A 17,210-nucleotide genomic window follows, 5' to 3' on the forward strand; every position below is an offset into this window, starting at 1 on the left:
ATTGTTTTAAAATAGTGTTGCTCGGTTTACCTGATATGCAATTGTTGTTGCAGTTTTTTTACCTTAATGCTGTTGTTCGGGTTACCTCTTATGCAATTGTTTTGAATAGATAACCTTAATTGTTTTGACTCTTAATGCAACTAAATGGGCAGGAGAGGATTCGTTTCTTTAGAATCATCTGTGACGAGGACGAGTCAGGATGGATTCTCTTCTTGCAAGAAGCATTTAATACCCGAACGTGTGTAAACCGAAACAGGAAGTCAGAGAATAAAACGTGAAGGATTTACCTTCCTGTTTGGGCGGCTGATGTTATGAATGGTAAATTATTGTTTACGTGTCTTCTGTCAAATTAAAAAAGGTGCGGAGTGAGCATTATGGTCTGTTATTTTTCCATGGAACTGTACTGAGTTGGTGCCAGTGACGCCAACGGACCTGAAATTCAAGTTACCAGAAAATCCTTCGTGCAATTGCCAGCTGCGGTCCGTAAAGTTCCTAGCGACGCCTTCAAGCTGTCGGAATCCATCCAACCCTCAAAAACAATTTTATGGCTATAAAACCTCTACTGCAGTTACAGCTTGCGACACAAAAAATCATCAATAATAACCGCATACATTTGAAATATTAGATCTCTGACCCTAGCAACAGATAGCCGAAATGTGATTGGTTAGATCAGGAGTGTCAGACTTGGGTTGGTTCGCGGGCCACGTTAACGTCAACTTGATTTCATGTGGGCCAGACCATTTTAGATATATTTGATTTTTTAAAATAAATCGATTAAAAGAACTAGATTAAAAGCCCTGAATATTCAGTTTTTTATAGATCTAAAACAATGTTTATTTGAGCTTTTAAAAAAAAATATTTTTAGATTTTACAAACTGATTTTTGAACTAAAAACACGGAAAAAAATGATTAAAAAATGACAATTATTGATTTAAAAAGGGGGAAAATCAGGAAATGTAATATACATCTATACTCTTCATTTTAATTTGATCCTAAAACAGAAAGTCGGCACTCATGATTTACTTTCCCGGGCCACACAAAATGATGCGGTGGGCCAGATTTGGCCCCCGGGCCACCACTTTGACACGTGGGTTAGATGCTTAAGTACAAAAACACACATCTGGAAGCAGTCCAACCAGGGGGAAAAGCAATGAAAGGAGGCTAACAGACAATTTGGAATTAATTCATAAGTATTCATGGACAAAATATAATTAACATCAGTCTGTGATTCGGATATTTCTTAGGCCAGCAGAGAAGGCCTTGAAGGCCCTGAACGGCACACCACTGGTAATTGCTAGTGTTTGGTTGTGGTATTTCACTGAGTGCATGCCATTGGGTATTTTTACTACCCATAAATGATCGAGAGGTAACATTTCATTCTTAATATCCATACATAAAACATCTAAATAAACGGCACAAATCTGACTTACCTTGTTTTTCTCGTCTATCCTTGAGTGAGGTAGTTTAGCTTCCATTGAGTACATTTTTTCCATCGGAAAACTTGCTCACAACTTCGCTAACTTTGCTTTTTTCCATTAGCACATACTTGGACAGCCATTCTAACTTCAAACTTAAACTTATAAGTCGACGTTAGACATTCACATTAGCTGAGTTAGCTTTAGCGTCGTGCGCAAATACACAATGAATGTTGTGACTGGCTGCGTAGCGTGATTGCGTCTTAACCAATGATTAGCGGAACACCTGCCACTCAATGAATTACTCGCGGTCAAATGATGCAGATACTTTCTTCGTCGAAAAACAAAAGATGTCCCCCAGTCAGTTTCAAAGCTTGTTCTTCTATTAGCACACATTCCGACAGCCATTCCAAGTTAAAAGATGTACCGTTCATTTTAACGCTGGTTTGGGGAGTCGACGTAATACACCACGTCACGTTAGCTGAGCTAGCTTTAGCCTCCTGAGCAAGCACTGTCGTGATTGGCTGCGTAGCGTGGTTGCATCGTACCCAATGATTGGCTGGACACCCGCCACTCAGTGAATGATACACAGTAAAATGACACAGAAAAAAAGTTAGACTATATACAATTTAGTTGCGCACTTGCGCATCTTTTCGTTGGTCAAGAAAAGTATTTTATTTTTTAAAGGCCAAATGATCAATGACAGAATTGGACATCTATTTTCACCCACAATTCTAATTTGAATCTTGGATCGTCTCTGAACTGGAAATACCAGACTTAAAAAGACAGAGAGGGAAAATGCATTCGGTAAAAAACATTAATTTTGAGCATTTAAAGATAATAAACATATAGGAATTTTTGTAAGTGGAACGCTTTGAAACAAAACTAAAATGTGTTTGAATGAAAAGAGGAATAAATTGATTAAAAATATTTTTTTCACAATTTGCAAAGGGATTTTTACACGTTTCCTTTTTTTTTTACCAACAGTTTAAAACGAACTAATGCAGGAAAGAGAAATTTAAAAACTAGTTTATCCTGGCATTGACTGGGACGTGGGATGATCTTTGATTCAGGGGGAAAGGGGGAGTTACTACAAAACCCTCTAGGGGTCTTTGAGGAGGTCTTTGACCAGGTACGGCTCTTCTTGGTGGAGGAGTCCCATGAAGACGTCCTTGGCATCGCCGCCCGATTTCAGAGCCATATCGTAGATCTTCCTCATCTTGTCCTGGTTGCCCGACGTCAGCCTGATCGTGTTGTAGGCTCCGTCCTTGAGGACGTCCTGGTACAGCAGCCCGTCCAGAATGGGATCGATGTTGGTCACGCGCTGGATCAGCTGCAATCTGTGCTTGTCCACAAAGTGCTTCCCGGACGCTGCGGACGGACCATTGTCAAAAAATAAAAGCAAAAAAATCTATACAAACACGTACAGTATGTGTTATAGAATCCCACAAATACTTTGTGTGGGTGTTCTTACAGTTGGAGGAACCCAGGACATTGGCAACTCCAAGTTGCCCCGCCCCTGGAAACAGAAAGTATTTTTTCTAATCAAGAAGCTTGTTAAATGCGTCATGTTGTACCCTGAACTATGAAGGCGTGGCCTTTCAAAGTAAAAGGTAGACGACAGAGACTCACCTTGTCCGCCCGATGCGTTCGGGGTCAGCTGGGCAATCCGAATATCTATAGACGGCAAAATTGTTAGGCTGTGGCGCGAAACACTTGTCAAAGATTGAAAAGAAACCAAAGAAGCACCAGAGAGCATTTAATACCCGAACTTGTGTAAACCAAAACAGGAAGTCAGAGAATAATGATGGCGCCATTCTGTCCATTCTTATGTTTTTTACAGCCCTTCTATCTTTTTTAAATGACATTTTAATATTTCTTAATACATTCCATTTTACTTTACTTTGTACTTTATACTTTTTACTTGAATGTTTTTATAACTTTCTCTGTTCTGTTAGGCTTCTTTCTGCTTTCTGCTACTTTTTTGGGAACCATTCAGCCATGCCTACGCTGTCATACACATGGAAATAGCTGTTACAATCCCCAGCAGAAGGAACAACACCTCAATTACCGCTGGAAATTCGGAGCTGGACAAAAGTGCCGGGAGAAGAAGCAACGCTTAAGACCAACCATTCCATCATGGGATAAGATGGAAGAGCTGTCGGCGCTTACCAGCAACGGAGTCGAGGGGCTCTACTCTGCTACTGTTGTCTTCAGCTCCAGACTACTGAGGAACTTTGCGGATAAGCTTGGAAGATTGACTCCGCATATTCTCTACCTCGGTCACAGTCTGCAGAAGTTCCCCATCTCATGGAAGACTTCCTGTGTGTGGTTCCAGTTTTTGTCCAACTTTACAACGTCTTTTTCTTGAGTCTGTATCCGTTTTTGCTACCGCAACCAAGATGGTGCCGTTCAAGTGGCAGCCGGTGGCGGTAGCTCCGTCCACTCTTGCTCGTTTTTGTGTTTTTGCTGCTTTTCTGTCTTAATGATTTGATTTGGTGATTCTTAATGATCCCATTGACTTTGATTTGCTTTGTACTTTGTGCTTTTGTTTTGTTGTTCTGCGGCCTTTGCGACTGTACTGTCTAATTTGCCTTTCCTGCATCTGCATTCTCACCCTCTTGCTATTGTCACAATGAAATTTCCTGAATACGCGATGAATAAAGTTATCCAATCCAATCCAAAACGTGAACGTGCGAGAGAAGACAAGACGAGCAAACTGGAAAAACAAGCAGCGCAGGCACACATACTTAGCTTTGAGGCTTGTTCGCCACACCCGATGGACTCCAAGATCTCGTAGACGATGGCCGGGGCTCCGGCCTCGGTGAAGGTGGACACCAGCGCGTTGGTGACCTGCGACCGAGACCGGCCCTCCACCCTGGATTGCAGCACCCTGCGTTCTCCTTCCCGGTCCACCAGAGTCTCGCAGAAGCTCTCGTAGTCTTCCTTGGACAAGTTCTCCAACGATTGCAAGATAATCTTCTTTTTGGAGGCCATCTGCAAAAATCGAGAGGAGTTGAATGGCGGACGGGGGTGACGGGGAAGAGCGGCAGCTCACCTGAAATTCGTTTGACGAATGGATTTACCTTCCTGTTTGGGCAGCTATTGTCATGAATGGAAATTGTTGTTGATGGGTCTTATATATCAAGTTAGATCAGAATGAAGATGTGCAACTAAAAAAGGGGTGGAGTGAGCATTATGGTCTGTTCTTTTTCCTTGGAATTGAACTGAGTTGGTGCCAGTGACGCCAATGGACCTGAAATTCAAGTTAACCAGAAAAGCCTTGGTGCAATTGCTAATGTTTCAGGGCCATTGGCGGCGATAAACGTCCAATCCCTGTGGACTGGGAGAGGCCAATGAACGTTTGGTTGGGGTATTTCACTGAGTGCATGCCACTGGGTATTTTTACTAACCGGGGAAGAGCGGCAGCTCACCTGAAATTCGCTTGACGACTGGATTTACCTTCCTGTTTGGGCAGCTATCCAATCCAATCAAATTAGATCAGAATGAAGACGTCCAAGGAAAAAAGGGGTGCAGTGAGCATTACGCTCTGTTCTTTTTCCTTGGAATTGAACTGAGTTGGTGCCAGTGACGCCAACGGACCTGAAATTCAAGTTAACCAGAAAAGTCTTGATGCAATTGCTAATGTTTCAGGGCCATTGGCGGCGATAAACGTCCAATCCCTGTGGACTGGGAGGCCCCAATGAACGTTTGGTTGGGGTATTTCACTGAGTGCATGCCACTGGGTATTTTTACTAACCGGGGAAGAGCGGCAGCTAACGTGAAATTCGCTTGACGACTGGATGTACCTTCCTGTTTGGGCAGCTATCCAATCCAATCAAATTAGATCAGAATGAAGACGTCCAAGTATAAAAGGGGGCGGACTGACCATTACGGTCGGTTATTTTTCCTTGGAATTGAACTGAGTTGGTGCCAGTGACGCCAACGGACCTGAAATTCAAATTAACCAGAAAAGTCTTGATGCAATTGCTAATGTTTCAGGGCCATTGGCGGCGATAAACGTCCAATCCCTGTGGACTGGGAGGGCCCAATGAACGTTTGGTTGGGGTATTGCACTGAGTGCATGCCACTGGGTATTTTTACTACCTGTAAGTGATCTAGCCGTAACATTTAATTATCAATATCCATACATAAAACATTTTCATAAACGGCACTAGAATTTGCACAAATCTGACTTACCTTCTTTGTCTCGTCTATCCTTGAGGTAGTTTAACTTGAAATGAGTACATTTTTTCCATCGGAAAACTCACTCACTCGTGCGCAAATACACAGTCAATGTTGTGACTGGCTGCGTAGCGTGATTGCGTCGTAACCAATGATTAGCTGGACACCTGCCACTCAATGAATTACACACGGTCAAATGATACAGAAAAAATATTATTTTTAATATTGTTATTGTTAGACGTTAAGTGTTAGAATAATGATTCAAACCTTTTAAATCATTATTAGTAATATTTAATTTAAAAAAGGAAAAACATCTTTCAACATAGCTGCTTACAACTTGCAAGGAGTTGCCTTGTGACGCCGTCTCAGTCCACAAGGCATTCTGAATTGCAGTAACTGAATCATTGTATTTAATCGCGACACCCGAAAAACATGTTTATGTAATCTAGAAAAACAACAGTGCGAGAATTGCCGAAGTGAGCATAAAAGTTGAACAAGGCACCCAAACAATGGCGTGAGGAATTGCATAATATTTTCATTATAAGGTAAACAAAGTAGTTTAAGAGTCCTTGTAGATCCTGGAACTTGTATCTGGGGAAAGGGTTGAGGCGTATCTTCCAGTAATCAGTCCTCGGAGCAAGGACTCAGTGAATTGTTAAGTCTCTAACAGGGAGCCAGCTGTCCTGGAGAGTGACCTTGAAGTGAGCGTTTGTCTTCGTTGAAAACACATTAATTCTAACTCTAACATAAAAGCGATCAACACATATATAACTATATTGTTTAATATAGTTAGCATTACTATTCCTAATAAGCAAATATATTGTTTAATATAGTAAGCATGTATATTATAAGGCTTTATATTCCTAAATAAGCATTGCAAACACATTTATAATAATGATTACTCCAACATTCCCCCCATAATATAAATTTGCACATGATTTTCATTTTATGGCAACTCCAAGAAGACAGGGATATCTCCGTTGGCTGTTTTAAATTTACCCGCTTAGGCCCTACTCGTTCGGCAGGTCTGAAAAGCAGAAAACAAAATAATTTTCGCCCAATCCATCCTCGGAATTACCATGCTCCTGGAATTCACTGCTGCTTCAGCACGTTTCATCAGTAGGGGATATAATTCATGCAATTTAGAATTTGTAGGGGCAATCGCAGTGGTTATAAGTCGGCTTATCAAAGATCTTAAGCAGGGAATAATACAACACCCACATAATGTCAAAATCGTAGCAAAAAGGGCTACGGAAAATGCCACAAATTAGGCCAAATCATTATTAATATGGCCTTCTTCCACAAATCTGTCAAGCGGATAATAATTCTACTCCAGGATGCTTTTTCATCTTGCGGTTTAGGGTCTGCAGGCCATCGTTGGCCCTGGTGTGGGACCCAGTGGGGGGCGTGTTGTTGAGTGCAACATTTTCAAACATTGCATACGCCCCCTGCTCCTTCAAGAAGCATTTCAACCGCTGCACGATCCTGGAACGCCATCAGACTAGTGGCTGCCAGTTGTTCCTTTATCGCCACAAATCCCTGTTCAGTATAATTTCCAAGTTTTTGGACATTGTAATGCAGGTAATTTATCCAATCAACATTTTTGTTTGGAGTAATTAAAAGAAAAATAGACTCCCAACCTGCTGCGATCTGATTAGCCAACTTATACTCATCTGGTACACCCCGGGGATGCCAATCGCATCAATGTATGTTGGATCTCCCTCTCTCCATACCGATCGACGCCGTCGCGAGGGGCCCGCCATCATACCGGATTTCTGTGCAGCCAATTGTATTTCCTCTACTGTAGATGGAAAAACAGACACTGGTAATAGCAGTGAGACCAAGGCACAAAGTCCTGCTGCATTTTGGCAGGAGTCGTATAATTTGTTTTGACCCCACCACCACCATAGGTCAGAACGTGGAATCAGGGGTGCAGTCTGTTTTAGGACGTGGGCACACCACGTCACATTTATCGCTCCCAGTGCCGGACCGTGCCGTGTGAGGACTAAGCAGGTAAAATGATTAAACGCGACATGTGTTGAAAAGTTAGACTTGTCCTTTGCTGCTCTTGTAACTGAGTAGACATTATTCCATTTCTCACACTTTGGCTTACATCTTCTCCTTTACACAATCAGGAGTAATTTGTGCGGGCACTACTCGTAAGAGAGGGCGGGGCCCCATACATGTTATGCAGGTTTGATTTATAGTATTAGCTGCATTTTCCATCAACAACAACCAATTATTGCCCGTTTGGGAAATCCCTGTTGCGGAAATGAATTCTCTGGTCATCTCAGATTTTAATTTTACTATGGCGGATCCGGGTGTTTCCATCTCTGACGACTTTCTTACCGTCTCCATGGTCATTGTTGTTGAGACACAATTGTAGAATTTTGTAAAAAGAGTCTTCTCCACCTGCCCATGGACTTAGGAAAAACGTCAGACAAGGATCCACAAGTTAATTTGTCAGTCTGAATAATGATTTGTAATGCCCCCACCGTATGGGTTAATTTTATCAAAGGCCTGATGGTTTTTTCGCACGCGTGTGTCATCCAAGCTTGCTGTTAGAATTATTATGGAATATTCTATATGTGTTGTAAGCATTTTTCAATAAGTAGTAAGGCTATAAATCAAGTCATGGGAAGATGGACTTTTTCCTCCACATTCGACTCCTCAAGGGCAAAGGAAAAGAGGTCACGGCGTTACGGACATTTCTCCCGGCAGGACCAAATGAGACTGTTATGACGACACTCCAACAGCAGATTTGAAAATACGGCTTTGCTTACATTATAATACTACTTTGTTGACCTTATAATGCATTCCTCACACTGTTGTTTTTCTAAACCATCGAGTGTTATTGTACTGATTACATAACCATGTTTTTCGAATGTCGCGATTAAATACAATGATTCAGTTACTGCAATTCAGAATGCACTGTGGACTGAGACGACGTCACAAGGCATCTCCTTCGAAGTTGTAAGCAGAATTTGTTGAAAGATGTTCTTCCTTTTTTAATTAAATATTACTAATAATGATTTAAAAGGTTTGAATCATTATTCCAACACTTGCCAATCTAGACCAGTTTCTGCAACAAGGTTTCCCCAATCTGTTTTAGGACTGTTATGTACCACACATATTCTATAAAATCCATGTGTATCCTTTGAAATGGATATGTAGCTTTTGTAGCTTGACATAAGGGGGAATCGCCCGTGTTTTGGCCATATATCTGCATATAGATTGAATATATAACCTCCCCCTTTTTTGAGGCATGAAATTTACCATGACTCAAAATGGCAGACCTCCTAGATAAGTCTTTTGTTTTTGTTTAGTCCCCCAGGTTCCCAAAATTTTCCATTGCAGAAATCAAAAAATTTCATTTGGCGAAAGCTGCGGGGGATTCTTTTCTTTTTTTGATTTTTTCCTACTCTGCCACCGCCGTCCTCGAAAGGCTTTTCAGCGATTTCAGAAATATTCCACCTTGATATTAGAATATCGATATATCTTGGTGGCTAGCCAATTAAAACACAAAAGACAGACACTCATCCACGCTCACACTCATTATCAAGGAATTTAGAGTGCTCCCCCAATCATCCATAATTTTGGTTTGTTGGAGTAAAACTGGAGTACCCAGAGAAAACCTACGAATTCTTGAGGACACCAGGAATACTCCACACTCCGGAAGGTCTGGATCCACTCCGCATTAGTAGATCCTCGAACCGCAAGATTGATGCCTGAAGAAACTAGATAATTAATGTATTAGATTCACATGCCACGTATCTAAAAATAGAAATTTGTTCAATTGCCACCGCCCCTTACCCCAGTCAGTCAGCATGTGGACTGCCATGCGAGTGGCTGTGATTAACTATCTATTCGCCAATAATGCAATAACGGAAAAGTTGTGACAAATTGAAACACACACACACACCCTTTAAGTATTTTAACCGTTTGTAAAAACTTTATCTCCATGTTCTGCATTAAGTTACACCCTGTTAGGTTTATCCAATTGTAGGTTTATCCTTAGGTATTTCCAAATTTAGCTTTCAATAAAAAAGGCATCTGTAGTCACATCACCATTTAATTCTTGCAAGAAGAGAATACATCCCCCCGCTCGTCCGGTCAAGATTATTCTGTCGAGCGGCATTATGTCCTGCCCATTTAAGGCCTCAAATCAAAACAATTACAAGGTTATCGATTCGATCCAATTGCGTAAGCAAGAAACAAAACAATTCCATATCAAGCAAACCTAGCGTCAAAACTAGCGTCACAAATTAAAACAATATGCGAGTAATCGATCCAATTGCGTAAGCAAGAAACAAAACAATTCCATATCAAGCGTCACAATTTAAAACAATATGCGAGTTGATTGATAGCCATCCGCTGGATCAACAACAATTTAAGCATCCTTCACAGATCTTCATTGCGAACTTGTATCAGGGGAAAGGGTTGAGGCGTATCTTCCAGTAATCAGTCCTCGGAGCAAGGACTCAGTGAATTGTTAAGTCTGGACCCAGCTGTCCTGGAGAGCGACCTTGGAGTAAGCGTTTGTCTTCGTTGAAAGCACATATTAATTCTAACTCTAACATAAAAGCGATCAACACATATATATATATATATATATATATATATATATATATATATATATATATATATATATATTGTTTAATATAGTTACACATTTAGGATGAGCATTACTATTCCTAATAAGCAAATATATTGATTAATATAGTAAGCATGTATATTATAAGGCTTTATATTCATTGCAAACACATTTATAATAATGATTACTCTAACAGAGTGCATGCCATAAACCATAAGGAACTTTTTATATTGGTTTTATTGTCTCCATATAAAAAAAAGGTGACGGCGTTTCAATTGAGACCAAACCTTCTTACACATTTTTAAAGTAAACAGTTAGAATGAAAAGAGAAACTACAATGGATAGAAATGTAACTAGATTTTAATTTTATGCCTGACTATTGAAAAATATTGATTATGAAAGTTTTATAGGAGATGATTGGCAAACTCCAAAGACAATGGAATGTTACATTTGATAAAAAGACTACTAGATTGGGGTATTTTGAATTTCAAACAACTGAGTTTACTATGCAACGCAATACACATTATTGAATGAATTGGGACTTGATTAGTATGCATTTTATAAGTCATGAGTTTTAATTGCTCTAAAGGACACAATTATGCTAAAATTATAAACCCTGACAAACAAGGGGAGGTTACATTTTAGTGGGTTCAATTCTATTCAGAATTATAAATGTGTACATTTGTTTTTGGATATCAATTGATGTGAATGTAACTGTTGCAGAGAGCGGGAAGGAAAGCTGTTTTCCTGTTTGCTTTTTGTATTTTCCTTTTTTTAGTATGATTAGTTCATTTGTGTAATTGCAGGAAAGGAAAAAAACAAATATAGTTCTTGAATTTAACAAGGGAGCAGTGATCAAAATAGAATACCAGCTAGCATATTTAATTTTGACTGATAAGGCATTTAAATGTTCACAAACTATAGTGATGGAATAAGTAAGATTGTTGCGATTTTTGTTCATTGGGGTATTAAGAACCACCAAATAGCTGTATGCAAACGTTAAACACCTGCTAAAGACGACGACAGAATGCAGCAGCTAAAGCAGCAGCGCAAAGACAACAACAAAAATGGAGTCATCTCAAAAACAGTATTAAATGATATGCAAAACATTGCACAACAGAAAAGAAAAGATGCATGGGATACAGACGGACCGACACTACCTGGATCGGTCGCCACTCGGTCGCACGGTGTGCTTTTTAAAGAAGCCAAATCATAGTTTAGGATGTTGTTTTGCACCCCTCCCCCCCAAAAAGCTATTAAAATGAAATAGAGAGGAAAACACTCACTTTGCCATTTTTCGTATTCAGCAATTTCGGCATCTGAAAAAAAATGTAAAAAAATATCTGACAATCAAGCAGTGCCGCCCCCTTTTTTAATGTGTGCTTTAGGTTGAATTCAGTCATAATTATTTCAATTTTTAAAATAAACCATTATGCGGTGTGGTAACATTGACTTAAAACTTTGGTGTGTTACATTCATTCATTTTTGGAACCGATTATCCTCACAAGGGTCGTGGGGGTGCTGGAGCCTATCCAACTAACTACGGGCACCAGGTGGGTAACACCCTGAATCATTGGCCAGCCAATCACAGGGCACAAAGACACGAACAACCAATCAGACTCATACCTTAAGACAATTTAGCATACAATTAGCCTAGCATGCCTGTTTTTGGGAGGTGCGAGGAAACCGGAGTACCCGAAGAAAACCCACACAAGCCCGAGGAGATCATGCAAACTGGGATCGAACCCACAATCCCTGAACAGTGAGGTCGCTGGGGACAATTTAGCATACAATTAGCCGAGCATGCATGTCTATGGGATGCCGTAGGAAACCAGAGCACCTGGGGAAAACGCAAACTCCGCACTACAGCGAGGACCCACCTGAGATCGAACCCACGACCCCAAAACTGTGAGGCTGTGGCACTAACCACTTGTCAAAGATTGAAAAAAAAACAACCCAAAGAAGCATTTTATACCCAAACGTGTGTAAACCGAAACAGGAAGTCAGAGAATAAAACGTGAACGTGCAAGAGAAGACAAGACGTGCAAACTGGGAAAAACAAGCAGCGCAGGCGCGCAGGCACGCATACCCAGCGTTGTGGCTCCGTCGACGCACCCGATAAACCTCAAGACCTCGGAGACGACGGCCGGGGCTCCGTCCTCGGTGAAGGTGGACACCAGCACTTTGGTGACCTCCCTTTGCGACTGGCCCTCCACCATGGACTTCCGCACCTTGCGTTCTCCGCCCCGGTTCACCAGAGCCGAGCAGAACCTCTCATATTTAGACTCGGACAAGTGCTTCAACGACGCCAAGATTATCTGCTTTTTGGAGGCCATCTGCAAAAATCGCGAGAGTTGAATGGCGGTCGGGGGTGACAAGGAAGAGCGGCAGCCTGCCTGAAATTCGCTTGACGACTGGATTTACCTTCCTGTTTGGGCAGCTATTGTTCTGAATGGAAATTATTGTTGATGGGTCTTACAATATCAAGTTAGATCAGAATGAAGACGTGCAATTAAAAAGGGGCAGAGTGAGCATTATGGTCTGTTATTTTTCTATGGAATTGAACTGAGTGGGTGCCAGTGACGCCAATGGACCTGAAATTCAAGTTAACCAGAAAAGCCTTGATTCAATTGCTAATATTTCAGGGCCATTGATGGCGATAAACGTCCAATCCCTGTGGACTGGGAGGGGCCAATGTACGTTTGGTTGTGGTATTTCACCGAGTGCATGCCATAAACCATAAGGAACTTTTTATATCGGTTTTATTGTCTCCATATAAAAAAAAAGGTGATGGCGTTTCAATTGAGACCAAACCTTCTTACAGATTTTTCAAGTAAACATTTAGAATGAAAAGAGAAACTACAATGGATAGAAATGTAACTAGTTTTGAATTTTATGCCTGACTATTGAAAAATATTGATTCTGAAAGTTTTATAGGAGATGATTGGCAAACTCCAAAGACAATGGAATGTTACATTTGATAAAAAGACTACGAGATTGGGGTATTTTGAATTTCAAACAACCGAGTTTAATATGCAACGCGATACACATTATTGAATGAATTGGGACGTGATTAGTATGCATTTTATAAGTCATGAGTTTTAATTGCTCTAAAGGACACAATTATGCTAAAATTATAAACCCTGACAAAAAAGGGGTGGTTACATTTTAGTGGGTTCAATTCTATTCAGAATTATAAATGTGTGCATTTGTTTCTGGATATTAATTGATGTGAATGTAACTGTTGCAGAGAGCGGGAAGGAAAGCTGTTTTCCTGTTTGCTTTTTGTATTTTCCTTTTTTTAGTATGATTAGTTCATTTGTGTAATTGCAGGAAAGGAAAAAAACAAATATAGTTCTTGATCTTAACAAGGGAGCAGTGATCAAAATACCAGCTGGCATATTTAATTTTGACTGATAAGGCATTTAAATGTTCACAAACTATAGTGATGGAATAAGTAAGATTGTTGCGATTTTTGTTCATTGGGGTATTAAGAACCACCAAATAGGTGTATGCAAACATTAAACACCTGCTAAAGACGACGACAGAATGCAGCAGCTAAAGCAGCAGCGCAAACACAACAACAAAAACAGAGTCATCTCAAAAACAGTATTAATTGATATGCAAAACATTGCACAACAGAAAAGAAAAGATGCATGGGATACAGACGGACCGACACTACCTGGATCGGTCGCCACTCGGTCGCACGGTGTGCTTTTTAAAGAAGCCAAATCGTAGTTTAGGATGTTGTTTTGCAACCGCCCCCCCCCCCCCCCCAAAAAAAGCCATTAAAATGAAATAGAGAGGAAACAACTCACTTTGCCCAGGAGATTCATTTTCTCGATGTCATCACCTGAAAAAAAATGTAATAAAAATCTGACAATCAAGCAGTGCGCCCCCTTTTTTAATGTGTGCTTTAGGTTGAATTCAGTCATAATTATTTCAATTTTTAAAATAAACCATTATGCGGTGTGGTAACATTGACTTAAAACTTTGGTGTGTTACATTCATTCATTTTTGGAACCGATTATCCTCACAAGGGTCGCGGGGGTGCTGGAGCCTATCCAACTAACTACGGGCACCAGGTGGGTAACACCCTGAATCATTGGCCAGCCAATCACAGGGCACAAAGACATGAACAACCAATCAGACTCATACCTTGACAATTTAGCATACAATTAGCCTAGCATGCCTGTTTTTGGGAGGTGCGAGGAAACCGGAGTACCTGGGGAAAACCCACACAAGCCCGAGGAGATCATGCAAACTGGGATCGAACCCACAATCCCTGAACAGTGAGGTCGATGGGGACAATTTAGCATACAATTAGCCGAGCATGCATGTCTATGGGATGCCGTAGGAAACCAGAGCACCTGGGGAAAACCCACGCCAACGCAAAATCCGCACTACGGCGAGGACCCACCTGGGATCGAACCCACGACCCCAAAACTGTGAGGCTGTGGCACTAAGCACTTGTCAAAGATTGAAAAAAAAACAACCCAAAGAAGCACCAGAGGGCATTTTATACCCGAACGTGTGTAAACCGAAACAGGAAGTCAGAGAATAAAACGTGAACGTGCAAGAGAAGACAAGACGAGCAAACTGGAAAAACAAGCAGCGCAGGCGCGCAGGAACGCATACTCAGGTCCTCGGCTTCCTTGAGGCACCCGATAAACTTCAAGACCTCGGAGACGATGGGCGGGGCTCCGTCCTCGGTGAAGTAGGACACCAGCACTTTGGTGACCTCCAACCGCGACTGGTCCTTCACCTTGGACTTCGGCACCTTGCGTTCTCCGCCCCGGTTTACCAGAGCCGAGCAGAACTTGCCGAAGTCTTCCCTGGACAAGTTCTCCAACGAGTCCAAGATAATCCACTTTTTGGAGGCCATCTGCAAAAATCGCGGGAGTTGAATGGCGGACGGGGGTGACGGGGAAGAGCGGCAGCCTGCCTGAAATTCGCTTGACGACTGGATTTACCTCCCTGTTTGGGCAGCTATTGTTCTGAATGGAAATTATTGTTGATGGGTCTTACAATATCAAGTTAGATCAGAATGAAGACATGCAATTAAAAAAGGGGCAGAGTGAGCATTATGGTCTGTTATTTTTCCTTGGAATTGAACTGAGTGGGTGCCAGTGACGCCAATGGACCTGAAATTCAAGTTAACCAGAAAAGCCTTGATTCAATGACTAATTTTTCAGGGCCATTGACGGCGATAAACGTCCAATCCCTGTGGACTGGGAGGGGCCAATGAACGTTTGGTTGTGGTATTTCACCGAGTGCATGCCATAAACCATAAGGAACTTTTTATATTGGTTTGATTGTCTCCATATAAAAAAAGGTGATGGCGTTTCAATTGAGATCAAACCTTCTTACACATTTTTAAAGTAAACAGTTAGAATGAAAAGAGAAACTACAATGGATAGAAATGTAACTAGAATTAAATTTTATGCCTGACTATTGAAAAGTATTGATTATGAAAGTTTTATAGGAGATGATTGGCAAACTCCAAAGACAATGGAATGTTACATTTGATAAAAAGGGTACTCGGATGATTCGCCTAAAGACGTTTCGCCGACGGAAGTTTGACAGACGGACAGGTCGCCGAATGGACGTTCCACCGAACGGTCATTCGGCCGAACGGAGGTTTCGCCGAAACGGGATTCGCGCGCTCGCCCCCGGATCGTGTGTGTACAAGTTTTTCAACCTCGGCACGCGGGCCATATACGGCCCCCGCCACCGGCGTTGTCCAAATTATAGTAAAAATAAATGATTCCTTTCCCTTTGCCGCTCGTCACTCTCAATTTATTAGTCTACCGTCAATGGCAGCCCGGGAATAAGCACTCTTGGGCGGGCAGATGTAGCAGAACCGAGCCGTGAAATGACAGCAATCGGTTCAAATCCATCCTAAAACAGCATTTAATGATCAAATACAAATACTGGAGCTCTTTGGACATTAGAACAGAGCCCAGGGAAGTGAACTCCTCGGTAAAATGTCGCGATGATGTCGGGATAAGGCAAAAAAACGTCTATATACGTCCATTCGCCAAACGGCTCAAAATGCGTTTAATGATTAAATACAAATACTAGTATTGTATATACGAATACTAGTACAGTGGTACCTTGAGATACGAGCTTAATCCGTTCCGGGACTGAGCTCCTATGACAAGATTCTCGTAACTCGAGCGGAGGTTTCCCATTGAAATGAATGGGAAACAAATTAATTCGTTCCAACTCTCTGAAAAAAACACCAAAAACCGGACATTGGATTGAAAAAAATGTTTTATTTCTTATAATTCGCCATATATTGACAAAGTAATAAATAACGAGTGGTTTGATAGTAATAATGTGTTTAATAGGAGTAAAATTAGACACATTTCGCGGAGGGTATAGACAGCGGCATACACGGAGGCGGGGGGCTGCTCGGGGGGGCTTTATCCATGGCACTCGTAAACGAACAAACAAATTTAAATTAACTTGGATAACTATATACAGACACTCAACGTTTAATGTAACTTCAAACAAAACTAAATTCTACATTTGTTGTAATCTTTTTTACCTTACGTAGTTCTACGGGTTGACGCCACCTGGCCGCTCCGCCGAAGTCTTCAAATCGAACGCATCAAGAGTTGTTTGTTTTTGTCTACCCTTCAAAATATTTCCATAATGTCGCATACAAATGTCTTCACAATAGGATAACGCACGACCACTTGCCAACGAGAAATAGTCTTTAAAGAACGTTTGCTGGAGATAATTTCCTGAGAAAGAATAACAGGAAATACAATAGTTGACCTTACCCACGTATTGATTGTGGGTAATGAAGTTTTATTCTGAGAAAGGTTGCCATTGCCTATCGGTCGGTGTTGTGTGCACGAGTATACGTCATTACACAGAAAGCCCTCTTTTTGCCCACGCGTTGTGCGTTTCCTGGTCCTATGAGAAACTCGTCTGAATTCATTAGTTGCCTGTTTGTAGATATTGTTATACACGAAAGATATGCAAAAAAAAATGCCATGGCCACC

General features: G+C 41.3%; 1 protein-coding gene across 2 annotated transcripts; it reads right to left on the reverse strand.

Moving 5' to 3' along the window:
* Window positions 1–2,038: 2,038 nt before the first annotated feature.
* Window positions 2,039–5,288, reverse strand: LOC144072655 (apoptosis-associated speck-like protein containing a CARD). Of its 2 annotated transcripts, XM_077597813.1 has the most exons (5): window positions 4,474–5,288; window positions 4,166–4,412; window positions 3,048–3,092; window positions 2,890–2,934; window positions 2,039–2,786 (listed from the first exon to the last, which is right to left on the reverse strand). In XM_077597813.1, exons 2-5 carry the CDS (start codon window positions 4,410–4,412, stop codon window positions 2,518–2,520), a joined length of 606 nt encoding a protein of 201 aa, XP_077453939.1. In that variant the 5' UTR covers window positions 4,474–5,288; the 3' UTR covers window positions 2,039–2,517. The 2 variants fall into 2 exon arrangements, with proteins under 2 accessions (XP_077453939.1, XP_077453941.1); XM_077597815.1 differs by having other exon boundaries at window positions 4,166–5,288.
* Window positions 5,289–17,210: the final 11,922 nt, after the last annotated feature.

The sequence above is a fragment of the Stigmatopora argus genome, chromosome 4 (assembly GCF_051989625.1).
Source record: "Stigmatopora argus isolate UIUO_Sarg chromosome 4, RoL_Sarg_1.0, whole genome shotgun sequence".
NCBI lineage: Eukaryota > Metazoa > Chordata > Actinopteri > Syngnathiformes > Syngnathidae > Stigmatopora > Stigmatopora argus.

Excerpts from the sequence above, each read along its gene's own strand:
- LOC144072655 (XM_077597813.1), bottom strand. The coding sequence starts at position 4,412 with ATGGCCTCCAAAAAGAAGATTATCTTGCAATCGTTGGAGAACTTGTCC. Across the intron at positions 2,935-3,047 it reads GAACGCATCGGGCGGACAAG|GGGCGGGGCAACTTGGAGTT; the intron begins GTGAGTCTCTGT and ends TTCTGTTTCCAG. Across the intron at positions 2,787-2,889 it reads TGTCCTGGGTTCCTCCAACT|CGTCCGGGAAGCACTTTGTG; the intron begins GTAAGAACACCC and ends GTCCGTCCGCAG.